The sequence below is a fragment of the Lepus europaeus genome, chromosome 5, assembly GCF_033115175.1.
Source record: "Lepus europaeus isolate LE1 chromosome 5, mLepTim1.pri, whole genome shotgun sequence".
NCBI lineage: Eukaryota > Metazoa > Chordata > Mammalia > Lagomorpha > Leporidae > Lepus > Lepus europaeus.
The window spans coordinates 39911065-39937127 of record NC_084831.1 but is presented as its reverse complement, the minus strand read 5'-3'; the positions used below and the strand labels follow the sequence as shown (position 1 = coordinate 39937127).

The window sequence follows — 26063 nt, the reverse complement described above, 5'->3', positions numbered from 1 at the left end:
TTGGGCCCTGCACCCCATGGGAGACCAGGAGAAGCACCTGGCTCCTGCCATTGGATCAGCGCGGTGCGCCGGCCACAGCGCGCCAACCGCGGCGGCCATTGGAGGGTGAACCAACGGCAAAGGAAGACCTTTCTCTGTCTCTCTCTCTCACTGTCCACTCTGCCTGTCAAAAAAAAAAAAAAAAAGAAAGAAAAAGAAAAAAGAACAAATTAAAAAAAATGTAGAAATAAATTTGGGAAGAACTGCTTTCTTAAAATTATCATATCTCTAATTTTTTAACATGGCATATTTTTCCTTTTTTTTTTAAAATCATCTTTAATTTCTCTCAGCAATGTTTCTGAGGTTATAGCATACAGGTCCAGCATTTCTTTGGTTAAATGTATTTCCACATAGTTTAATCTTTTTAAATGCTACTATAAAAATAGTGTTTTTTTTTTATTAATCTTTGGTTTAAAATTCTTGTTACTTTATAGAAATTGAAAACTGTATCTGCTAAGAATGTTATTAGTACAGGTAGGCTTTTTGTGGTTGGCTTCTAAGATTAATTTTATAGGCAGAATTATGTTCAGAATGTAGCAACTGACAACTTTACTTATTTTCTCCCTCATTAATCCTCCCTTGTCTTTGTCTAATTGTACTCATAACCAGAGCCTCCAGCAGAGCGTTGACTAGAAGTAGTGAAAGCAAATATTCTTGCCTTGTTTCTGATGTTAGGGGGAAAACATTCAGTCTTTCAAAACTGGGATATTAACTATATTTGTCTTAATAGGTGCCCTTTATCAGAAGACTTTTCTGTTACTAATGTAAGATGAGAAGATTTATTCCTGGCTGGTTGAGAGTTTTTATCATGAATGGGGGTTGGGTTTTGTCAAATGCCTTTTCTGTGTTAGGATAATTATGTGTGTTTTCCTCTTTATTCTGTTAATATTGTTTATTACATTAATGAATTTTCTGATGTCAAACCAGCCTTTCATTCCTGGGGTAAATCCCACTGTTCGTGGCATATAAGCCTTTTTATATTTTCCTTGATTGTTTGCTAATATTTTATTAATGATTTTTTTTGTATGCCGAACATTGGTCTGCAGTTTTAAATTTTGTTTTCTTGCATTGTTATCCATGCAACACTGGCCTTATAGGAGAAATGTGCTTTCTTTCTCTGTTCCTGGAAGATTTTGTGTAGAATTGCTATTATTTTATCTTTAAGTATTTGTTAAAATTTACCAGTAAAGCCTTCTAGGCCTGAACATCCCTCTGTGGGAAGGTTGAAATTATTGTCTCAGATTGTGTTATATATCCATTTCTTCCTAGGGTAGCTCTTGGCATTTGTATTTTTCTGGGAATTCTTATATTTCATTTAAGATATCTACTTAGTTAGCTTAGTGTTCATGTTTTGCTCCTCAAGATCCTTCTAATTTCTGTAAGATTAGTAGTGATGTCCCATTTCATTTCTGTTTTCTTTTTTCTTGGATGTTTTATTGTGAAAGCTTATCAATTTTGTTAGTATATTTTGAAGAATGAATTTTGTGCTTCATTGATTTTTCTCTGTCATTTTTTCTTTTCTATTTCATTGATTTTCATTTTGAGCTTTATTATTTCTTCTAACTTACTTTCTGTGATTTATTCTTTCTTTTCTAGCTTTTTGAGATGGAAGCTTGGATGATTAATTTTAGATATTTCATCCTTTCCAATGTAAGCTTTTCTTTATTTTTAAAAAGGTATTGATTTCTTGTACCTTCTTGGGACCAGCACTGTTGCATAGTAGGCTAAGCCTCTATTCTGTGGCACTGCCATTCCATATGTTCACTGGTTCATGTGCTGCTTGCTCTACTTCTGATCCAGCTCCCAGCTAATGGCCTGGGAAAGCAATAGAAGATGGCCCAATTCCTTGGGCCCCTGCACCCGCGTGGGAGACCCGGAAGAAGCTCCTGGCTCCTGGCTTCAGATCCGCCCAGCTCCAGCCTTTGTGGCCATTTGGGGAATAAATCAGGAGATCGAAGACCTTTCTCTCTGTCTCTGCCGCTTTCTGTCTGTAACTCTACCACTCAAATAAATAAATAAAATCATTTTTTAATAAAGATATTTCTTTATTTTAAAGGCAGAGTTACACAGAGAGAGGGTAGACAGACAGACAGACAGACACACACACACACAGATCTTCTGTCTACTGATTCCCTCTCCAAATGGCTGCTTTGGCTAGGGCTGGACCAGGCCAAAATCAAGAGCCTGGACCTCCATTTGAGTCCCCCACATGGTGGCAGGAGCCCAAGCACTTGGGTTGTTACCTGCTGCCTTTTCAAATGCATTAGCAAGGAGCAGGATTGGAAGTGGAACAGCCAGGACTGGAACCAGCACTTACATGGGATGCTGGCATCTCAGGCTGCTGCTTAACCTGCTACGTCACAATACCGATTCCTCCAATAAAAGCTTTTAAAGCTGTAAACGTCCATCTATGCATTGATTATGGTCTCTTTCATACGTTTTGATTTTTTTGTCCCTATTAATTTCAAGATACCTACTTTTATTGCTGTGATCTTTGATCTCTAGATTCTTTTGAAATATATTCTCTTTAAAAAACAGTTACTTATTTATTTGAAAGGTGAAGAGTGAGAGGGAGATCTTCCATCAATTTCTTCACTCCCTGTATGGCTGCAACAGCCAGGTCTGGGCCAGGCTGAAGTCAGAAGCCAGGTACCCCATCCTGGTTTCCCACGTGTGACAGGGGCCAAGCAGTTGGTCTGTCTTCCACTGACTTTCCAGATACATTAGCAGGAAGCTGGATTGGAAGAGGGGAGAGAGAGAGATTGATTTCCCATCTTCTCTGCCTTACTCTCCAAATGCCCATGACAAGAGTGGCTGGGCCAGACTGAAGCCAGGAGCCTGGAACTCAATCTGGGTCTCCCACTTTGGTGGTTAGTAACCCAACTACTTGAGCTGTCACCACTGCCACCCAAGGTGTGTATTAGCAAGAAGCTGGATTCAGGAGTGCAGCTGGGCCTTGAACCCAGGCACTTTGATATGAGATTTGACATCCCAATTGGCATCTTAACTGCTATGTCAAATGCCTACCCCATGAAATATGTTCTTTTATTTTCAAATATTTGGAGATTTCCTGTATTTCTAATAATATTGACTCTAATTTTGTTGCAGTAAGAAAATATAACTTACAGGATTTCAGTCCTTTTACTGAGACTTGTTTATGGCCTATCCTAAGGTCTATCCTTTTCAATATTCCAGGTGCATTTGAAAATAAGTGTATTCTGTTGTTGGTTGAGTTATTCTGTATTAGTCTTTTTTTTTTAATCATTTGGGTCAAGCTGTGTAATAATGGTCAAGTCTTCTGTATTCTGGTTTTATTTTTCTGGGTTTGTTTAATTGTTTTATCAATTATTAAGAGAAAAATATTTAAATGTTTATAATTATTTAATTGATTCCATTTTATTTGATTTATATCAGTTCTTCTGTCATAAAATGTGTAGATTATCTGTTTATTGCTCTTTAGTACTAAATTCAATTTACCTATTTTGTGGAAATTGATAAGGGTCCCTTGAGTATTTTTTGCTATCCTGCTGGCACTGAAGCCTTTTGCAATAGAGAGCCCTGGAGAAATTTTGCAGGACAAAGGATTTTGCTTCTATTACTGGAGTGCTCACTTGACTTTTTCAGCACCAGGCCTTTGAAGCCCTGGTAGTGTCTCTTGTGCCTGGGTATTGTGGTGCAGGGTGGCAGGCAGCAGCTTCGCCCAGCCATCCCCTCTTTGGGTGGTTTTGTCATGATACTTCCCTGTGAATGGCCTCCCTTACATCCGAGAGGGAGGATTTCTGGCACATTCCCAAGGGCGGATTTCCAGTAAATTCCACAGGCATGGCACTAGAATGAATCTTCTTTAGATGTGCCAAGGTTATCCCCTTTCCAAGAATGTCTGGGTCTCAGTGCTGGGAAGGAATGCTTGGGAGAGCTTTTCCTTGGATGCTCTGAAATCCAAAATCCATTAATTAAGAATATGTTATCTAAAAGCAATTTGAACATGATCCAAATGCTTGGGATTCTATGATCTTCCTCTCCACCTTTAACTAGACAGTCTGATAAGTGATCAGATCTTTGATTTACCTCAGATCAAGTGATTTTTAACAGTCCTTGAAAACAGTAATCACATAAAATATTCTTTATTCTTATTAGTGTAGCTACACTGTTGTTGTTGTTCCTATCGGTATCATTGTACAATTTGCCATTCAATTTCACATCTTATCGGCACCAGAAACTCTAGAGTGCCAAGTCACGACAGGTTCTAGGGAAATGTATCAGTGATAAATAAAATGATATGATATGAAATGCCAATGATATTAAAAGCCACAAAAGGGCAGTTTTACATCCACAGAGAAAATATTCTATTTAAGGAAATGTTTCTAATTTTATAATCTACCAGAATAAACTTGGTTATGCCTAAATTATACGTTTGTACCCATTTTTAGGCAAAAAGAGACTGAAAATTTTCTTTCTTTTTTAAAGATTTATTTATTTTTATTTCTTTGAAAGGCAGAGTTATAGAAAGAGGAAGAGGACAGAGAAAGAGAACTTCCATCCACTGGTTCACTCCCCAAATGGCCACTATGGCTGGGGCTGGCTCAGGTGGAAGCTAGGAGCCTGGAGCTTCTTCCCAGCCTCCCACACTGGTGCTAGGGCCCAAGTTCCTGGGCCATCTTTCACCTGCTTTTCAGGCCATTAGCAGGGAGCTGGATTAGAAGTGGAGCAGCCAGAACTTGAAGTGGTGCTCATAGGAGATGGCGGAACCCCAGGTGGAGGCTTAATCTGCTACACCACAATGCTGGCCCCGCAAGTTTTCTACTACATAGATTTCTCTGTTGAAGCTGTGGGTTTTCATCCCTTCTCACTGAAGGTTTACAGATTCTCGTTCTCCCTCTCCCTCTGTCTCTGTCTCTTTGTCTTCCTCTCTCCTATCATAAATACACTCCTGAGAAGCTCTTCCTTTTGCCATACATATGGAATGCTCTCTCCCTTATTTCCATTTGCTGCTTAAATGTATTATCATAATCCAAGAGGCCTCCTCTTACCAACATGTAGAAAATAGCACCCTCTATTGGTCAATATCTCAGTCTCTTTACCATTATCTTTAGAGTTATGTCTTCTGTATCAGGATATGTTGAAAATAAAGGGTATGTTATTAATATTTCTGCCAAAAAAGGTATTAAAAGGGCACTTCTCAAGGTAAAAAGGGATGGATTGTCATCCCGTTATTCTTAGCACTAATATATTTATTTTTATATTCTATCTCACTAGAATGACAATTTTATAAGAGCAGAGACTTTTCCTGTTTTGTTCACTGCTATATCTGTGGTCCATGTGGCAGTACCTGGCACATATTAGGTATTTGATAGTCATGGAGTTAAATAAAATAACATAAATGCATCAAATAGCTGCCAGTCACTATTTTTGTGACTGTTAGAACTATCCTATTGAGATACCTTTTATAGTATTATAACCCTTTGATTAGGAAATGTACTTTGTATCTGAGAGTTCATAATACAGCAGTTGTCCTGCCTGCATTCCCTTCAACATATGGATAAAGATACACTCTTTGTTTATTTTGAGGTGGATTATGAGGTGTGCCTAATGAGTTATGTTGCCTCTAGGGAAAAGTAGTTTCATTAGAGCTCCTGCCTCTCAGCTTCTAGATGTCAGGGCCTACCGTGTGTCTGGGATAACTAAAATGTTTTCAGGTAGGGATTGAAGGCTGAGACTAAATGCTTCAACTTGTATGAATGAGAGTATCTCTTAGTCCTTAGAAGAGCTTATAGGATTCAGAATTCATATTTGAAATCCAGAACAGCAAATTCATTCCAATCAATTTATCTTTATGGTTAAGAAAGGTAAATACACATTTAGAAGAATTATTATAACAATTATTCTGGCTGGTGCAGAGGGTTAACAGTACACCGGCACTTTAAGTTATTCACAGTAGGCTTTTCATTGACTATACTTGGCTAGGATTTCTGGAGTATTGTAGGTACCTTTAATTTGTAACTTACACTAAAAGTACATGTGGAAATGAGAAGTTTAACATAAAGGAGGAACATTTTCCTTGGTTATAAGATAACCGGCAGCTGTAAAATGAGATTAATTATACTATATGTTCTGGTAGGTGAACTTCCTATTGGTTTCCAGCAGCATTAGATCTCTTTATATCTTTTCCTTAAATAATTAAGGTTCTATTCCCTGAAATTTTTATTGCAGTTATATATATATATATATATATATAAAATGAAAGTTACCATCTTAATTATTTTTAAGTGTATAGTTCAGTGATATTAAATACATTTATAGGGGCACAGTGGGTTAAGCTGTTTCTTGGAACAACGGCATCCCATATCTGAGTGCTTATTTGAGTCCTAGCTGCTCTACTTCTGATCCAGCTCCCTGCTAAAATGCCTGGGAAAGCAATGGATGATGGCCTAAGTACTTCCACCCCTGCACCCATGTGGGAGACCCAGATAGAGTTCCAGGCTCCTGGCTTCCACCTGGCCCAGCTCTGGCCATTGTGACCATTCGGGGAGTGAAACAGCAGATGGAAAATCTCTGTCTCTCCCAGTCTCTCCCTTTCTCTCTGTCTCTGTCTCTCTCTGTCTCTCCCTCTCTCTCTCTCTCTCTCTCTGAGTTTGTGTCTCTCCTCTTCCTCTCTGTTTAATATGCAGTTAAGCCACACCAAATGTTTTGTTATTTTACAGGTGTTATTCATTTCACTTTATACCATATTTTACCTGTTTGGTTTTTATGTATTCCCTTTAATCTCTGTGCTTTTTTTTTCCTTTCAGTTCATTGCTTCCTTCTGGAAATCTCTTCTCATGATTCTTTTGTTAAAGGTCTTTTGGTGATTAATTTTATGTATCATTATACTATACACTTATATTTTGTTGAGGGCAAGTTTCTTTTTAAATTTTTTTTACTATTTTTTAGGGTGAACAAATTTCATGTATTTCATATAACAGATTTAGGAACACAGTGATACTTCCCACTCTGCCCTCCCTGCTGTACACTCTCCTACCCTCCCTCCTTTTTCCTTTCTTATTCTTTTAATTTTTACAGTGACCTACATTCAGTTTATTTTATACTCATAAGATTAGCCCTACGCTAATTAAATAACTCAACAAATAGTAAGAAGAAAAAGATACTGTTCCTCAATGTAGAGACAGGGCTGTAAACAATCATCGAATTTCAAAATCTCAATTTCACTCATATATATATATATATATATATTATTTTTGTACTCTATTAATTATCACAGATCAGGGCAAATATATAGTATTTGTCTTTTTGGGACTGGCTAATTTCACTAAATATAATGGCTTCCAATTGCATCCATTTTGTTGCAGAAGACAGGATTTTTTTTTAACCACTGAGTAGTATTCCATAGTATATACTTACCATAATTTTTTTATCCAGTCTTCAGTTGATGGGCATCTGTGTTGATTCATATCTTAGCTATTGTGAATTGAGCTATAGTAAACATTGGGGTATAGATAACTCTTTCATATGCTGATTTCATTTTCCTTGGGTAAATTCCCAGGAGTGGGTTGGCTGGGTCATATGGTAGGTCTATATTCAGCTTTCTCCATATTGTCTTCCAATGGCTGCACCAGTTTACATTCCCACCAGCAGTGGATTAGGGTACCTTTTTCTCCACATCCTTGACAGCATTTATTGATTGTTAATTTCCATATGAGAGTCATTCCAACTGGGGTGAAGTGAAACTTCATTGTGTTTTTGATTTGCATTTCCCTATGGCTAGTGATCCTGAATATTTTTTTCATGTGTCTCTTGGCCATTTGGATTTCCTCTTTTGAAAACTGCCTGTTTAACTCCTTTGCCCATTTCTTCATGGGGTTGGTTTGTTGTTGTTGTTGTTGTTGCATTTCTTGAGCTCTTTATGTATTTTGGTTATTAATCCTTTATCAGTTGCATAGTTTGCAAATAATTTCTCCCATTCTATTGGTTGCCTCTTCACTTTCCTGAGTTTTTCTTTTGCAGTACAGAAACTTCTCAGCTTGATGTAATCCCATTTGTGAATTTTGGCTTTAGTTTTTAGTTTTTAGTTTGCCTCATGGTTACTTTGAATGTTATTTGTTTATCTCTTTAATTTTTAAAAAGGTTTATTTTATTTATTTGAAAGACAGAGTGACAGAGAGAAGTGAGACACCTCTCAAATGGCCACAGCAGTCAGGTCTGGAGTAGACTGAAGCCAATAGCCAGAAGCTCCATTCAGCCTTCCATATGACTGTCAGGAGCTCAAGTTCATAGACCATCCTCCAATACTTCCCCACACACAATAGCAGGAAGTTGGACCAGAAGCGAAGCAGCCAGGGCTAGAACCAGCACTCTGATAAGGGAAGTCAGTGTTGCAGGCAGTGGCTTGACCTCCTGTGCCATCACAGTGGCCCCTACTTTGGATTTTAGATACTACTTTAGTAAAATAACTAATTTTTGTCCATCATTATTGTTTTTAATCTAAAGACATTTTTCTTTATAATTTCAGATGATACCGCAGTGTTTGAGTTGATACAACTAGTTCCACCAGGTACTGTATCTATATATGGATAAGATAACTGATATGGGAACTCATTTCAATGAAACATTTTTTAAAAATCTCATCTTTTCTCCCTTTTCTCAAATTAAGAACAAAGTTGGCTTTCTATCATACCACTATGTTTTAAATATCACTTAATACAAAATAATATATTCAGAAAGACTGACATAAAGGGCATTGAATATATTGTTCTAAAGTTGAATAAGTAATAATTAAAAATGGAAAATGACCTGTCATAAAGTTGATTTTTAAGCAACTTTCTTTGCTTTTGTTTAATTGACTATTACTGTTAATAGAAAAAAACCTTAATTACTGTAAAAAATTACAGATTTCTGGAGGAAAATTGACCATTGAAACCTAGAGGTTAATTTAATCTGTGATACTGATTTCTATCATTATAGAAGAAATCTAGCTTAATCATGCTATTTTATGTTAAAAATGGAGAGCTGTATTTTATTAAATGTTAGTCATATGAAAATCTTAAATATTACCCCTCTACCTTACTCATGTAGCCACAAATTCTAGAAAAATATCTTAGTTATTTTAAAAATATTATTATAATGGTAGATAGAAGAAAATGTAGAGTGGTAATTAAGTTTGTGATGTCATACCAAATGTGGCCCATATTTTTTTAAAAAATATTTTTCTCCTAGGAACTTATGGGTATTACTGGGTTTACATGAATAGTCTTACTCTCCAAGAGGCAAGCAAAGAGGATTTTTGATACTCATATACAGCATATTCTGCAACAGGATATAGCCTAATACATTTAACTTGTCTTTAATTTTCCCGCCATAGAAAATAATCCTGATCCTGAAGCAGGTATTTCAATAAGGCATCAGGCAATATGTTTATTGTATGTGATGATTTTTGTTTCTAAATATTTTGTTATAATTTGAATCATAGGCTGTCTTTCTTGTAGTGGGTGAAACACTGTCTACATATGATGAAAATACACGAGATTTCATGTTCCCGGGTCCAAACCAGATTTCCGGACACCATGACTCAAACCGCCAGGTTACTATGAGGAGGATTTCTGGCCTTCGAGTAAGTGGTTACTGTTTTCCTAATCAATTTTTCATGCAGGATCATTGTCAAGAAGCACTCAATACCTTAAATGTAAAGAACAAATTCAAAATTTAATTTGGTTTAAAAACTTAATTGTTTTGTAAAATTATGATATTTTAAAAATATTGACATCTAAATGAATAGAATTTAATTAAGCCACCCTTAATTACAAGTATTATTTTGCCTAATATTTTTCCAATTTTTATGAACTCCTCTCTTTCAACCCAACATATAGACACATCCCATCCATCTTTTTCTTTTATTTTTCTAAGGAATAACTATTAAAGGTTTGAAAATATGCTCAATCTCATTAGCATTTAGGAAAATCCAAATTAAAATCACCAATTGATTTCATTTTTATAGCTGAGTAGAAAAATTTAATAAGCCCAACAATATCAAAAGTGCAAAAAATATGCTGCTATGCCATATAAATCAGAAAAATCACAATTCAGAATTACCTAGTAAGAGCAAAGATTCTTATAGTAAATAACTTTCTAGGTATGTATCTTTTCTTAAAAAAAAAGAATTACAGAGAGATGAGGAGAGATAGAGAGATCTTCTATCTGCTGGTTCACTCCCCAAATGGCTGCAACAACCAGGGCTAGGGCAGACCAAAACCAGGAGCCAGGAGCTTCTTCCGAGTTTCCCACATGATTGACAGGGGCCCAAGCACTTGGACCTGCTTTCCCAGGTGCATTAGCAGGGAGCTGGATCTGAAGTGGAGCAGCTGGAACTTGAACTGGTACCCATATATGATGCTGGGATTGCAGGCAGCTGCTTCACCCACTGTGCCACAGTGCCAGCTCTTCAGAATGTTGAGGGAGCCAGACATTTAGCCTAGCAGTTAAGGCACTAGTGCGGGGATTGCATAGGTTCATTGCCCCACTCTGGCTTCTGACTCCAGCTTCTTATGAGTACACACCCTAGGAGACAGTGACAATGGCTCAAGTGATCGTGGTTCTGCCACCCCATGAGAGACCTGGACTCTGTTCTTGGCTCCTGGCTCTGGTCATGGTCATTGTGGGCATTTGAGGAGTGAACTAAGTGGATGGGAGCTTCCTGTTTGTCTGCCCACCTGTCTCTCCCTCTGCTCTCAAAGGAAATTTTTAAAAAATCAAATTAAAAAAAAGAAATATTTTCTTATAGGACATTCATGGAAATACCTGAAATATCTATTACTAAGAGTTTGCATGGATTAAATGTATAACATTCATGGAATGGAAATGTATATTCATATGCCTAAAATTAAAATCTACATTAAGTCACAGTTACTCTTCCATCCCCTCCTAAAACTTACTGTTAGTTTTGTTTGTTGATTTCAAAATAGTTTTATTCCTGAAAGAGAGTCCTCCTTTAGAGAAACTAAGAGAAGCCCATATTATTTCAAATGAGGAAAAGCAGAAATTGTTTTGCTTGTAATTATTTGGGCACACTTTTTTAAAAACTCATTTTATAAAATATTATAGTAGTCTGAATAAAAAAAGCAGGCAGATATATGAGTCAATATCATAAATTAAGTAATATTCCTGGTGGGTCTAGGTTTATGATATGCTCTTATATAGCAACTTCATCTTACTGAAAATATGAAGGTTGAGTAGTTAGTAAGTCTATAAAATTCTGCCTGCTTTAGGATATTTTCATTGTCCATTAGCTAGCTTCTGTACTTTAAAACTCTTCAAGGAGCATTTCAAGAACCATGTGGAAACCTAGAGTGAAAAAGTAGCTATTTAAAGAAATTATGATATCTTTAAAGTAATTTAAAATGCTGTATTATACCAACATGACATTATAAAATCAAGTGTGAAGACTACTAATAGGGATTTATCTGTTGCCATTGATATGTTACTTTTGCATACAAATGAAAGATATTGAATTACTATGACAAAAAGGATAAAAATAGTTTTTTTTTTTTTAATTAATGAGAGGAAGAGAGACAGAGGGCTCCCATCCACTGATTAACTTCCCAAAGGCCTGCAATGGCCAGGGCTGGGCCTGAGCCAGAGCCAGAAGCCAGGACCGCAATCTAGGTCTCCCACATGGGTGGCAGGAATCCAATAACTTGAGCCATCACAGTCGCCTCCTAGGATCTGCATTGACAGGAATCTGATGACAGGTGCCAGAGCTGAGAATTAAACCCCAGGCACTCCAATATGGGATGCTGGTGCCTTACCTGCTAGGGAAGACACATGGTCTCCAAAATTAGGACTTGTCATGGAAGTGTGAATAATTTGGCAGTTCTTCCTTCTATACAAAACAGATAGGAAGCTGAATAATATTGTCACAAACAACTCTAGGGTACTGAAAACTAACTAGTAAGACAAGACAAATGAGGAAATGTTTGTGTTTTAACAGCTGCTAAAGCTTTGGGTAGAAGTGGGAGTATCTGGACTCGTTGCCTAGGATACCCCCATGCTCTGCTCATCAGTGAGATGTAGCTTCCCCAGCCTGGGATTGCTTGCCAAAATCAGCAGCTTTGCTACCAGAGGGATTAAAATCAATTTTGAACAGTAGGCCAAATAGTGTAGTTTTGCCCGTTAAGTGTGATGGATGCAATTGGAAGCTGATGAAATCCCACAGCTTTGCTAAGCCAGTTGCAGTTCTAACTGGGGAGAGCATCATACCTGCCAGAAAGTTGACAGATAGAGCTTAGAAGTAAGGCAACAATAAAAAAGGCTGCGATAAGCCCTCCACATGTTCTTGACTGACTTGAAACTCTGCACGTATAGGGTAGACAGAGTGGGCCCAGGAAAAAGTGAAAGCCAAGGGAGACTGGAGAACTGGCTGAAGCTTTGAATGCATCCTCTAATTTACACACAATCAGTAAAGGATGGAACACTTACATGTTTATTGAGTGACCACTCAGCTATGGACGTACAGATGGGACTCCTACAGAGAACAGAAGAATACAAAGAGACAAGGGACTTGTATAAACTGAACACAAAAATATCATATGTACATCCAGCATATAAATAATTCGATTTAAATGCGTATTAAAAAACGCTCCAGTCAGTAGTTTATTGCCCTGGCAGGCAGCAGTGTGTCCTTCCTCAGAGTTGTTGAGATTCTCCATAATCATTTGGAGTCTTAGCTATTCTGAACTGATGACTGTGACAAGGATTTAGACCATATCTGGGATTAAATCCTGCCACTTCCAGGGACTGCGTACTAATCTCAGGCAAAGCACCATAGCAGAATTATATGGTAGATTTATTAAACCTTTTACATGGTTGTAGAAAACGCTTAATAAACATAGGGAAATGATAGTGGCTGTGGACATCATGGTGATGGTGATGATGGGATATGGCTGAGGATAATGATACTCCTTTTCTAGACAGTGTACTCTATGAAAATAGCACCTGATTATCTCATCTTTGAATTTAGCTCTTAGCACAGTACCTTGCATGGAGGTTGTAATTACTATAAGTTGAACAACCTTAAGTTGAAATTCCAAAATCTCAAAAGTTCCAAAATCTGAAACTTTTTGAGTGCTCATATGATGCCACAACTTTAAAGGCCACACATGATCTCATGTCAATTGGTTACAACCAAATGGGGATATACTAAAAATATTATATAGTACTATCTTTAGGTTTATGTGTATAATATGTATATAGAATGTCAGTGAACTTTGTGTTTAGATTAGGATTCCATCCTCAAGATATCTCCTTGTGTTTATGCAAATATTCCGAAATATGAAAAATTCTAAAGTCTACATACATCTGATCCTAGGCATTATGGATAAGGGATGCTTCTTGATTGAGCTGAATGAACTAATTGTATCTTTTTTGTTTTGTACAAAATTTTAGATTTTGTAGTGGAACTGACATTTGAGATAGTATAATTAATTTTGTGTGTTCATTTTGGTTCCTGGTTGTTCAAATATTAGATGTTACTCTAATGATATTTGGTAGTTGTGATTAATATTTATAATCAATTGAATTTAAGCAAAGATTACCCGTGATGATATTGGTGAGACTTTGTTTACAATCAGTGGAAGACTTAAACAAAAAATCTGAAGTTTTCCAAATGAGGAGAAATTCTGCCTTAAGATTACAACAGAAATCTTGCTTGAGTTTCTAGCCTGCTGGCCTGCTTTACAAATTTTATACTCAAGATTGCACGTCAACTTTTTCCTGTATTTCCTGATTGCCAGCCTGCCCTACAGATTTGGATTTGCCGCCTCCCACAATTGCATGACTAAATTCTTTCAAATAAATCAGTCTCTATCTCTCTCTGTGTCACATACATGTATTCTATTAGTTCTGTTTCTCAGGAGAATCCTGATTGATGCAGCTAGTTTTTGAAAGATCAGTAAAAATAATGGCTGAAACTTTAGTTACTTAGTATAGCACTATATAGTACTTACTCTAGTACACATAGTACTTACTGTGTGAGCAGCCATATGTGGAAAAGAGTAAAATAACTCACAGTCCAGACTGCAATAGCTACAAAACCTGTCCAAAAATTCTTTGGTGCTCCTGTAGATGCTCCTAGGCAGAGCTAGTTCCACTCCTACTAAGTCACTATAGCTAGTGACTCCAGCCATGCACAATATGAGGACATGACATTAGTAGTCTTTTTAGACCAGGTCATTGAAAGTATTGGGATTTCTGCATATCTGAACAGGAATCCTATGATCACCTCAATAGGTGTGGAGTAAGCATTTGATAAGGTTCAATATCCCTTCATAATATAAGTCCTTCTCAAATTAGGTGTAGAAGAAATACACCTCAAATATATAAAGGCTAGGGGCAGGCATTACAGTGTGTCCAGCTCCCTGCTAATGGCCTGGGAACAGCATTGGATGATTGCCCAAGTGGTTGGGCCCCTGTACCCTCGTGGGGGACCCAGATGTAGCTCCTGGCTCCTGACTTCAGTCTGGCCCAGCATTGACTGTTGTGGCCACCTGGGGAGTGAACCAACAGATGGAAGATCTATCTATATCTATATCTATATCTATATCTATATCTATATCTATATCTAATATATATATATATAGCTCTGACTTTCAAAATAAGTAAATTTAAAAAATATTTATAGGCTATATATGACAAACCAATAGCCAATATCATACTGAATGGGGAAAAGTTGAAAAATTTCCTCTCAGATCTGGAATAGTACAAGAATATCCACTTTTATGAAGAAAGCTCCTGGCTTCTGGCTTTGGGCTAGCCCGTTATCAGCCATTGAGACCATTTGGGGAGTGAACCAGCAGATGGAAAATTCTCTCTCTCTTTCTCTCTCTAACTCTGCCTGTCAAATAAATGAATAAATCTTTTAAAAAAAGAATGTCCATGTTCACCACTCTTATTAAATATACTATTGAAAGTATTAGCAAGATCAGTTAAGGAGGAGAAAGAAATAAAGGGCATCAAAATTGGAAAGAAGGAAGTCAAAATATCCATGTTTGTTCATGGCATGTTGTACATGGAAAAACATAAACACTACATCAAAGAAGCAAAATCAATATATAAAAATAGATTTTATATACAATAATGAGCAACAGACACAAAAACATCAAATATTTAGGAAAAAATCTACCCAAAGAAGTGAAAGATCTCTACAGTGAAAATTATAGACTGTTAATGAATAAAATCATCAAGGACACAGAAAATGGAAAGATATTCCTTATTCATGAATTGGATAAATTAATATCATTAAAATGTCTTTACTACCTAAAACAATCTACAGATTCAATGCAATCCCTATCAAAATACTAATGACATTGTTTATAGGGTTAGAAAAAACAATCCCCAGATTAATTGGGAATCACAAAGACCCAGAACAAAGTAAACCTGAGCAAAAACAAGTCAATCTGGGGGTATCACAATGCTTGAGTTCAAAACATACTACAAAGCTGTGTTAATTACTTCAGCATGATGCTGGAAAAAAAAAAACCACATAGATCAATGGAACAGAAAAGAGACCCCAATAACATATATACATATACATATGGGCAACTAATTTTTGACAGAAGTGTCCATACTATGCATTGGAGAAAGAATAATCTCTTCAATAAATGGTGCTGGCAAAATTATATATATATATATATATATATATATGTAAAAGAATGAAATTAGATCTCTGCCTCTCACCATATTAAAAAAAATCAGCTAAGATGGATCAAAGACCTAATTAAGACCTGAGACGATAGAAATGCTGAAGAAAACATAGGGGAAACACTTGAAGACATTAGTATAGTCGATAGCTTCTTGGATAAAATCCCCAAAGCACAGGCAACAAAAGTAAAACTAGACAAATGGGGCTATATCAAACTCAGAAGCTTTTGCACAGCAAAGGAAACAATAGAGTGAAGAGATGTCCAACAGAATGGGAAAAAATATTTGCAAACCACCTATCTGACAAAGGATTAATATCCAGAATATACCAATAACTCAAAAAACTGAACAACAACAAAACCACCAATCTGATGAAGAAATGGGAAATGGACCTGAATGGACATTTCTCAAAAGAAAAGATACAAATGGCCAACAAATAAGTGAAACAATGCTTAGTATCACTAGCCAGTAGGGAAGCTGCAGGTGAAAACCACTGTGCAATATCCCCTCACCCTTGTCAGAATGGCTGTTATCCAAAAGATAGCAACAGTTACTGATGGGGATGTGGAGAAAGAGAAACACGTACACACTCTTGGTGGGAATGTAAATTAGTGCAGCTACTGTAAAAAGCACTATGGAAATTTCTTAAAAAGCCTGGAAACAGACTTGGCATTTGATAGAGCAGTCCTATTACTGGATGAATAACCAAAAGACACGAGTACATTGATTCAAGGAGATATCTACACCACAGTGTTTATAGCAGCAGTTTCTACAATAGCCAGAATAGGGCATCAATCAAGGTATCCATCATTCTCTCTCTCTCTCTCTCTCTCTCTCACACACACACACACACACATACACACGAATATCATTCATATATAAAAAATGAATTAAATTCATTTAATGTCATTAGATGTCATTTGCATCTAAATGGAACTGGAAGATATCATATTGAGTGAAATAAACTGAACACAGAAAGACAAATACCACATATTCTCCCTTATATGTGGGAGAAAGGAATGTTTGTGTGTATTAGTTTTGTTGCAAATACAGTGTTTTGTCACACTTTTCTTTTCTTTTTCTTTTTCTTTCTTTCTTTCTTTTTTTTTTTTTTGGACAGGCAGAGTTAGTGAGAGAGAGAGACAGAGAGAAAGGTCTTCCTTTCCGTTGGTTCACCCCTCAAATGGCCGCCACCACCGGTGTGCTGCGCTGATCCGAAGCCAGGAGCCAGGTGCTTCCTCTTGGTCTCCCATGTGGTTGCAGGGCCCAAACATCCTCCACTGCACTCCCGGGCCACAGCAGAGAGCTGGACTGGAAGAGGAACAACCAGGACAGAATCCGGCGCCCCAACCGGGACTAGAACCCAGGGTACCTGCGCCGCAGGTGGAGGATTAGCCTAGTGAGCCTCAGCGCTGGCCACATTTTTTTTTTTTTAATTTTTTTGACAGGCAGAGTGGACAGTGAGAGAGAGACAGAGAGAAAGGTCTTCCTTTTGCCGTTGGTTCACCCTCCAATGGCCGCCGCGGTTGGCGTGCTGCAGCCTGCGCACCACGCTGATCTGATGGCAGGAGCCAGGTGCTTCTCCTGGTCTCCCATGGGGTGCAGGGCCCACGCACTTGGGCCATCCTCCACTGCACTCCCTGGCCACAGCAGAGAGCTGGCCTGGAAGAGGGGCAACCGGGACAGGATCGGTGCCCTGACCGGGACTAGAACCCGGTGTGCCGGCGCCGCAAGGCAGAGGATTAGCCTAGTGAGCCGCGGCGCCGGCTCACACTTTGTTTTAAATCTTTGTCAGATTGTTAAGAATTATATACTACTGGGGCCTGCCAGTGTTGTGGTTAGGCCAGTGTTGTGCAGCAGGTTAAGCCACTGACTGAGACACTGGCATCCCATCGGAGCACTGGTTCCAATTCCAGCTGCTCCACTTCTGATCCAGCTCCCTGCTAATGTGCCTGGGAAAGCAGCAGATGATGGTCTGTTACTAGGCTCTTAGCACGCACATGGGAGACCTGGGTGGAGTTCCAGGCTCCTGGCTTCAGCCTGGCCCAGCCCTGGTTGTTGTGACCATTTGGGGGAGTGAATCAGTAGATGGAAGATCTCATCCTGTCTCTCTCTCTCTCTCTCTCTCTCTCTCTCTCTCTCTCTCTCTCTCTCTAACTCTGCCTTTTAAATAAATAAGAATTATATAGTACAATAGTTTTTAATGATTTTGTGGCTCTTTTAAAATTATTTTTTATGAGTGAAGTTGAGCATTTTCAGTTGATTATTGTTTATAGCCTTTGCCTATTTTCCTGTTCAGTGATGGTCTTTTTCCTTTTGTTTGTTGAACTCTTTATTTAGTGGAGCATTAAGCCTTTCACTATAAGGTTAATTGCAGAAATATTATCTCAAAAATAATGAAAAGGGTGGCACAGCAGGTTAAGTTGCCACATGCAGTACTGGCATCCTATGTGAGCACTGGTTGGATTTCTGGCTGCTCCACTTCCAATCTAGCTCCCTACTAATGTGCCCAGGAAAGTGCCAGGAGGTGGTTCAAGTATCTGGACCCCTGCCATGCATGTGGGAGACCTGAATGGAATTCTAGGCTCCTGACTTTGGCCTGGTCCAGCTCTGGCTGTTGTGGCCATTTGGAGAGTGGACCAATGAATGGAAGATCTCTCTGTCCTATTCTCTCTCTGTAACTCTGCATTTCAAACAAATAAAATGAATCTTTAAAAATAAGTAGGTAAATAAAGTATGAAGTTAAAAAAGAAAAAGGAAGAAAGCCACATGATCTTTAATTGATTATTCTATTTTTTGCTAATTTTTGGATTTAAATTTGTATATGGTCAATGACATATACAGCTGCATATTATACATGCTAAAATCATACTGAGCCCCATGAGCATGTACAAATATGTTCCAAAATAATAAATAATTAAATTTTTAAAATATTGGGGCTTTTTCTTTGCTCTCTCTCTCTCTTGGATTACTCACTGTCATGGAAACCTACCATCAAGTAGGAGCATAAGCAAACAGCTCTTTGGAGAGGGCAGAACCAGGAAGGGCTTTGCTGGAGTGTTTGTGAAAGCTTACAGATTGTTGAAGAGACTGTCAGATCAGCCTTTACAGGAGAGTGAGAAACTAGCAGAAAAGAGGATCATTGTTATGTCATGGGTGAGAGTTTAACACAGGCACTTGCAGTCATGTGAAATGCAGTGAAGGATGGTCTGTCCACGGAAGCTTTTTGTTGAGAGCATGAGAGGAGCAACCTGGTTTCTTTTTGTTGCTCATGTGAGAGGAGAGATACAAACAAAAGGAAAGGCTGGTAAACAGAAAGGAGTTTCTTAAGATTCCCAGCCTTTCCCAATGACGGACAATGCAGAAATTAAGAAATTACTTCTGACTGAAAATCATTCCAGGGAACTTTTAGAAAAGTATCAGTTGATAATGAAAGTGAAGCGATAGTTAACTCTTTTATTAAAGCCTAAAAAAAATCTAACATATGGCCTTAGAAAATCATGTAATCAATTGTTAAAGTTTTCTAATGCTTTAAGGACAATATCTCCCAGCAAAATCCTAATACAGAGAGGGGTGTGGCATCGTCTATTCATGTGAACTACAAGAAGATTGACAAGAGACCTAAAATTTTTTTTAAAAGCGTTGTTGGCAGAAACACCACCAGGTTAGTCGTCTGAAATGACAAAACACGTTACCACATGTAAAGGTCTTTGGGACTCTTCAAACTCTTGGCGACACCCAAGCTCAGAACACTGCACCTCTCCCACAGTCTACTATCTCTCCTTGCAGAAGTTGCTTCAGAGGATGTGGAGGCAAACACCATGGCTGCTTATATCTGAGCAAGAGTAGGACCAAGCCCTACTGAGGGAACTTCTGACGTTTCCCTGGCTGGATTGTAGAACTGCTGTGTAATTCCAGTTTGCCTCCTGTTTTCCCCATCTTCCACTAGGAATAGCTATTGTGGCTGTCCTGTGGACACATGCTGCACTTGTGTACATTCAATATGCCTGGGGCAGATACCTCTATTTCTTTAGCTCATATACCTGATTGTACAGAACCACGTTCTAGGAGCTGAACTTGAAGGACCATGCCTGAGAAGCCTTGATCTATGCTGGTATTTGTAGAAGAATGAGACTTTCTGTTTTTTTTTCTGATTTTTTTTTTTTGGTAGGGTATGGGGGTGTTTTGCATGTGAGAGAAATAAGAAATTAGTGTTCAGAGTGCACAAAACTTTTGATACTCTCCACTGAAAAGTAGCCTAACTCTTTTGTTTTAAATATTTATTTATTTACTTTGGAAGTCAGAGTTACACAGAGAGAGAAGGAGAGGCAAAAAGAGAGAGAGAGAGAGAGGTCTTCCATCTGCTGGTTCACTCCCCAGTTGACCTCAATGGCCAGAACTGTGCTGATCCCAAGCCAGGAGCCAGGAGCCCAGAGCTTCCTCCGAGTCCTCCCATGTGGGTACAGGGGCCCAAGGGCTTGGGCCATCTTCTAATGCTTTCCCAGGCCATAGCAGAGAGTGGGATCAGAAGTGGAGTAGCTGGGTCTCGAACTAGTGCCCATATGGGATGCCGGCACTGCAGGTGGCGGCTTCACCTGCTATGCCACAGCATCGGCCCCATTTACTGATTTTTTTTGAAAACTTTTATTTAATAAATATAAATTTCAAAAGTACAACTTTTGGATTATAGTGATTTTTCCCCCCATAACCTCCCTTCCACCTGCAAACCATCCTATCTTCTACTCCCTCTTCCATTCCATTACTGATGTTTTAAACTGCCACGTTTTGGAGTAATGTTACATAATAATAGATAATTAATAAGCATGTATAGTGAATATCATTACTAAAAGGAATGTTTACAGAAACATGATAGTTCATGTATTACTTTACCTTTTCGGTAATCTATGTGGTGTTTTAAACCTTACACTTAGTCACAGGCTGGGTTTGCAGAGAACAACTATAGCTACCATGGTTCATGTTTGACTTCTCATTATATTACAATGAAGAGCCCTGGGCACTGATGATATTGTTTCATGTTTTGGTGACTATAAACTTGTATGTGTCCAGATATCTTCTCAGATGCTTTGTGCCTATCCCTTTGTACTTTATGTCACTACTTTACCCAAAAAATGTTCAGCTGATGGGTGAAATATTGTGAAAAATAGAAACTGGACGCATTCTTAGCCCCGCGTGTAAGCTAAACTGTAGGATAATATGTGGGAGGAATTGGAAGAGGCGTATGTTTTCAGGAATTGATTACCCATGAGCTGTAGTTTTTAAAAAAATGGAACCATTTGAAGTATTTCATTTGTAAGAATTTTAATAAAATATTTTTTTATTTTTGGTAATATAACATGATGTTTTAATATGGGTATACATTGTAGAATGCCTAAGTTAAGCTACTTAACATATTTATTTCCTGATTATCTATTTAAATATGTCTTAAGTTGTAAATGTAAAAAGGAGCTAAAATCCTTTAGGTATATTTACATATTTATGATTTTACTATTGTAATTTAAAAATGTAGAGGGAAATATTTGAAAATGAAAATGAAAGAAGCATTATTCCAGAAAAGTAATATAATCACTCATAACTGAACCATCAGGAATGAAATTGTTTCTTGCTAATGTTTAGCTTACTGTGCTATCATAGTTCAAGCTAACAGATGAAGCAGCTGAACCTTGACAAGCGTTTATTACTCTAGGTCATAATCTCTTCACCGATGATCTTTTTAAAAAGCACATGTCTAATAGTAACCTCTTTTTCCTTAGGGAATTGCTCCAAAGCTGGAATTTTCTACAACTTCAGTGATTACTGAATGTCTGATAAGTTCAAGGAAGTGCCGCACTCAGGTTAAAATTGTTTGTTTAAAATATTTAATGGTTTATTTGTTCATAGTTAAGGCCATTTGCCAAGCTTTATTATTTTATTTTGGTCATTTTATCTCTCTTCTTTATTTCGACCAACTTTTAGTTGAAAACAATTTACATAGCTATTTAACAGTTTGGTTACATGTTAGTTGTAAGAATGAAAAGATTAGTATACATGACAGAGGGTACCATGATGTTTTTGTTTTTGCTTTACTTCATGGACCTTTGTATTTTTATAAAAGATTTATTTATTTGAAAGGCAGAGAGACAGAGAGAGGGAGAGACAGAAATTTTTCCATCTGTTGGTTTACTCCCCAAATAGACACAACAGCCGGGGCTGGGCCAGGCTGAAGCCAGGAGCCAGGATGGTAGGAGGCCCATGCACTTAGGCCATCATCCGCTGCCTTCCCAGGTACATCAGCAGGAAGTGGATAGGAAGCAGAAGAGCTCAGACTACAACCAGCACTCCATTTTGGAATGCTAGTGTTGCAAGCAGTGGCTTAAACTGCTACCCTACAGCATCAGCCCCAATCTTTCTATTTTTAATGCAGAGAAATCAGGCTACCAGAAACATACCGTGATCAAGGAGTCTCAGAGAACTCGTTGGAGAGTCTGTGAATCTTATGGAAGTTATAAAAATTTCCAGGTTACTGCAAAAACATTCAAAGGATCATTTTTTTTTTTTTAAGATTTTAATTTACTTGAGAGGTAGAGTTACAGACAGAGAGAGGCAGAGACAGAGAAAAAAGTTCCATCCACTGGTTCCCCAAATGACCACAATAGCCAGAGACAGGCCAATCCAAAACCAAGAGCTGGAAGCTATTTCTAGGTCTCCCACCCAGGTGCAGGGGCCCAAGAACTTGGACCATCCTCTACTGCTTTCCCAGGCCATAGCAGAGAGCTGGATCGGAAGAGGAGCAGCCTGGACACAAACTGGTGCCCATATGGGATTCCGGCACTGCAGGCAGAGGCTTAGCCAACTATGCCACAGCACTGGCCCCAAAGGATCCATTTTTAATAAAAGTGACCAGAGCTTTTCAGACAGGGATGTTGCTAATCAGTGAGTGATTTCTTGAGCGTTTCTAATTCCTTCAGGAATTTGATGGCCACATTTGTGCAATCAGATCAAGGGAAGACTTTCAGCTTAAGTACCTCTGTGTCTGTAAAACTGCCTGTAGGAGGCTGAGATTCCTGAATCTAGTATTCCATTCTATACTGATTTCTTAGTGAGTCACCGGGATGGGCTGACTACCTTGTTCACAGGTTGTCTAACAGCCTGTATCTAGGCATCCCTCACGGGCAGTTGTACTGTGATGCAGTAATAATGACCAGGCTGTGATCAAGAGCCAAGAATATATAAAGCTCAAGAGATTCAAGTGACTGGACTGGGCCTATCATGGAGGGAGTAGGATGGTAAATTACTATGTTATCATCTTTTGAATAAAATTTGCTGAGAATGGTAACTTACTTAAACTAAGAAAGGTACATTGTAGTTTTAGAATTATTTGAGGGGATCATTCTTATTTTGTTTTGCAGATATTTAGTATTTCAGAATTGGTCTGAAGTATATTTTTTAAATGTAAGCTGAAACAGCTATTTAGAGATCTAACAACCTATGCTTGCCAAACATGGGGATAATGTTATTGACTTCTTTTTGAGATATGCATTGTATATAGAAATGTTTTGCCCAGACTGAGATAATTTTTATCTCCATACTGGAGAATGCCCTTCTAATGGATTGAGAAGTCTTTTTTTCTTTTTATGTTTGTCTGAAATATAGTATACCCACATAAAAATGCATATATTCTAAGTATGAAGCTCAGTAGAAGAGCCTTTTCTGAATGTAAAACCTTCACCCATGTGTAGTGAAACTATACTTGGGAATTAACATTTTCCATTGTAAATTTTTGGCAAGACTTTTTTTATCCCTGATTTGGAATTTCAGTGTTTGTCGTTTGATCTTTGTTGAACAGTGATGTGAGAGAATAGACTTTTGGTGTCAATCAACATTTAAGAAAATATATTTAAAATAAATAAAATATACATTAGAAACAGACCTGTAGGTTAGAGTTCATGTTCCTCATAAGACTGCTGTAAAGATTGAATAAGAGAATATATTCCTCATGACTGGAATATAACATATAGCTGATGAATTTACAGTTCTATCTAAGGCTATATTAGAAAATTAAGATGACTGGGGAGGTACAGAAGATAATTGTTAAAACACAAAGTGGAATGGTTATCGGGGGGCTCAACAAAGTATTCACTTAAAACTAAAAGACATTTTTAAACTTTTTATTAATGTGATACTTGTATATTTTTATGTGGATAATACAATATTTCAACACATGTACAGAGCATAAACAAATCAGATCAGGCAACTAGCTTTTCCATTTTCTTATTCTTTGTGTCTTGAGCCGGTTCTTGTAGAGTATATGAAACAAAACTGTGCTCTGTGGTCACCCTACCCTGCTGTGCAGCACGAGAATGTAGCACCAGTCACAAAAGCCGGGATAGGAAGTCAAGCTAGATGTTTATTAATGGAGAATGTGTAAAGAAAATAGGGCAAAAAACAGTGGACGATCACTCAGCCATAGAAACAGTCACTTCTAGATAAAACACGGAATGGAAACACAATTTCATTTTAAGTTGATATTTCCACTTTTTTCTCCAAGTGAATATTAGATTCAATTAAAATTTTAATGGCTATAAAGTATCATTTTCTGTTTCAAAGAAAAAATAAAATAAACGTTAAGTTTTTGAAAAGAATTATAAAATTATTTAGATTTACAGATAATTATATGCCCTTTAATCCTTTCCATATTTTCAGATTGGATGTTTTGTCCCTAATTAAATGGGCTGAAAATTAAACATATTATTGTGATTTTTTTTTCTGGATGAAACTGTTTTTCTTTCTACTCAGTTCTATTTTTTTTAAGATTTATTTATTTATTTGAAAGTCAGAGTTACACAGAGAGGAGAGGCACAGAGAGAGAGAGGGAGGTCTTTCATCCTTTGGTTCACTCCCCCATTGGCCGCAATGGCTGGAGCTGTGCGCATCTGAAGCCAGGAGCCTCCTCTGGGTCTCCCATGTGGGTGCAGGGGACCCATCTTCTACTGCTTTGTCAGGCCATAGCAGAGAGTTAGATTGGAAGTGGAGCAGCTGGGTCTTGAACTGATGCCCATATGGGATGCTGGCACTGTAGGCAGTGGCTTTACCTGCTACACCACAGCTCCAGCCCCTCAGTTATTCTTTTTTCTTAAAGGGAGATTTATTGTTGACTAGTTAAATATCAGTAATGACTTTATTAATGTGTTATTCCGCTCCACTGTGCAGCTCTTGCTGTATGATAAACCTCACTGGTTCAGTGACTTTAAACCGCTTATTATTTCTCCCGGTTCTGTTGATCTGCTGAGTGATTCTTCTGCTATTGACCAGCTGGCTAGGGCTGAGTGATCTAAAATAGTTTGACTCATATGTCTGGCAGCTGGCAGTCATTTTGGCCAGTGCTGGACCTTACATTTCTGGTAATAAAGTGTTTTGTTTGTTTGTTTGTTTCACTCAGGGCAATGATCAGGAGCCTCTCATCCTCTATTGGGACAGTAATTGTGGCTCATTCACATGATAAGAGAATGTTTTCAGGTTAGGAGAGGTCAAGCATTGTTCAAGTCTGTCCTTGTGGCACATGTGCTAGTGTCCTCTTGACCAAAGATAGTCACATATCCAACTCAGAGTCACTTTGGGAGAAATTGCTGTGTGTGTGTGTGTGTGTGTTCACAAAGGGAAGTTATGGCAGCCATTTTAGAGTAATACAACAAGGCCACTATTTTAAGCTTTGTCAGGCATGGACAAATTGTATTTAGGAGTGAGTAGAGTTGACATGCATTTCTAGTACATACTGTGCATCTTATAACTTCCTCTAGCAGTATACAACCCTCCTAACTTTAAAAAAGAAGATGGGGTTCGTTACTTAATGTTTGGTGTAATCTGGGGTGAATATAGAAGAAAGAACTCTACAGCATTGTTGAAATGGATGATTATCATTCATTCAGCTGGGTCTGTCTGTAAGTAAGAGATACTAAAATACGTAGAAGATTGGAGGAAAGAGGCGTAGGACTGAGGGTGTTAAGAGCAAGTAAGAGATTCAGTGAGTAAACTAAGTAGGTTGAGGGAAAGAGGTTTTGATCAGCTTGGGATTTTCAGATTTATGGATGTAATGGGTCTGCATGCTGATGAAACCCAAAATTCAGTAGAAAAAGACAGAGCTGAGAAACAGAAACTCTAATTCCAAGGTTTTAGAAAGTTCGTTTCTATGTGGGTGCAAACTGTTGAAATCTTTATACTAAATTGATCTTCTGTATATAAAGAGAATTGAAAATGAATCTTGATGCAAATGGAAGGGGAGAGGGAGCGGGAGAGGGGAGGGTTGCGGGTGGGAGGGAAGTTATGGGAGGGGGAAGCCACTGTAA

General features: G+C 37.9%; 1 protein-coding gene across 3 annotated transcripts in view; it reads left to right on the top strand.

Annotated features, from left to right (window-relative positions):
* The window catches only part of SPATA6 (spermatogenesis associated 6), a 127231-nt gene that overhangs the window by 18801 nt on the left and 82367 nt on the right, over positions 1-26063 (top strand). For all 3 annotated transcript variants that reach the window (XM_062191292.1, XM_062191291.1, XM_062191293.1), the window contains 3 exons: positions 8546-8587; positions 9519-9643; positions 21495-21575. In XM_062191292.1, the coding sequence (XP_062047276.1) occupies positions 8546-8587; positions 9519-9643; positions 21495-21575 (248 nt within the window). The remainder of the gene's footprint in view (positions 1-8545; positions 8588-9518; positions 9644-21494; positions 21576-26063) is intronic.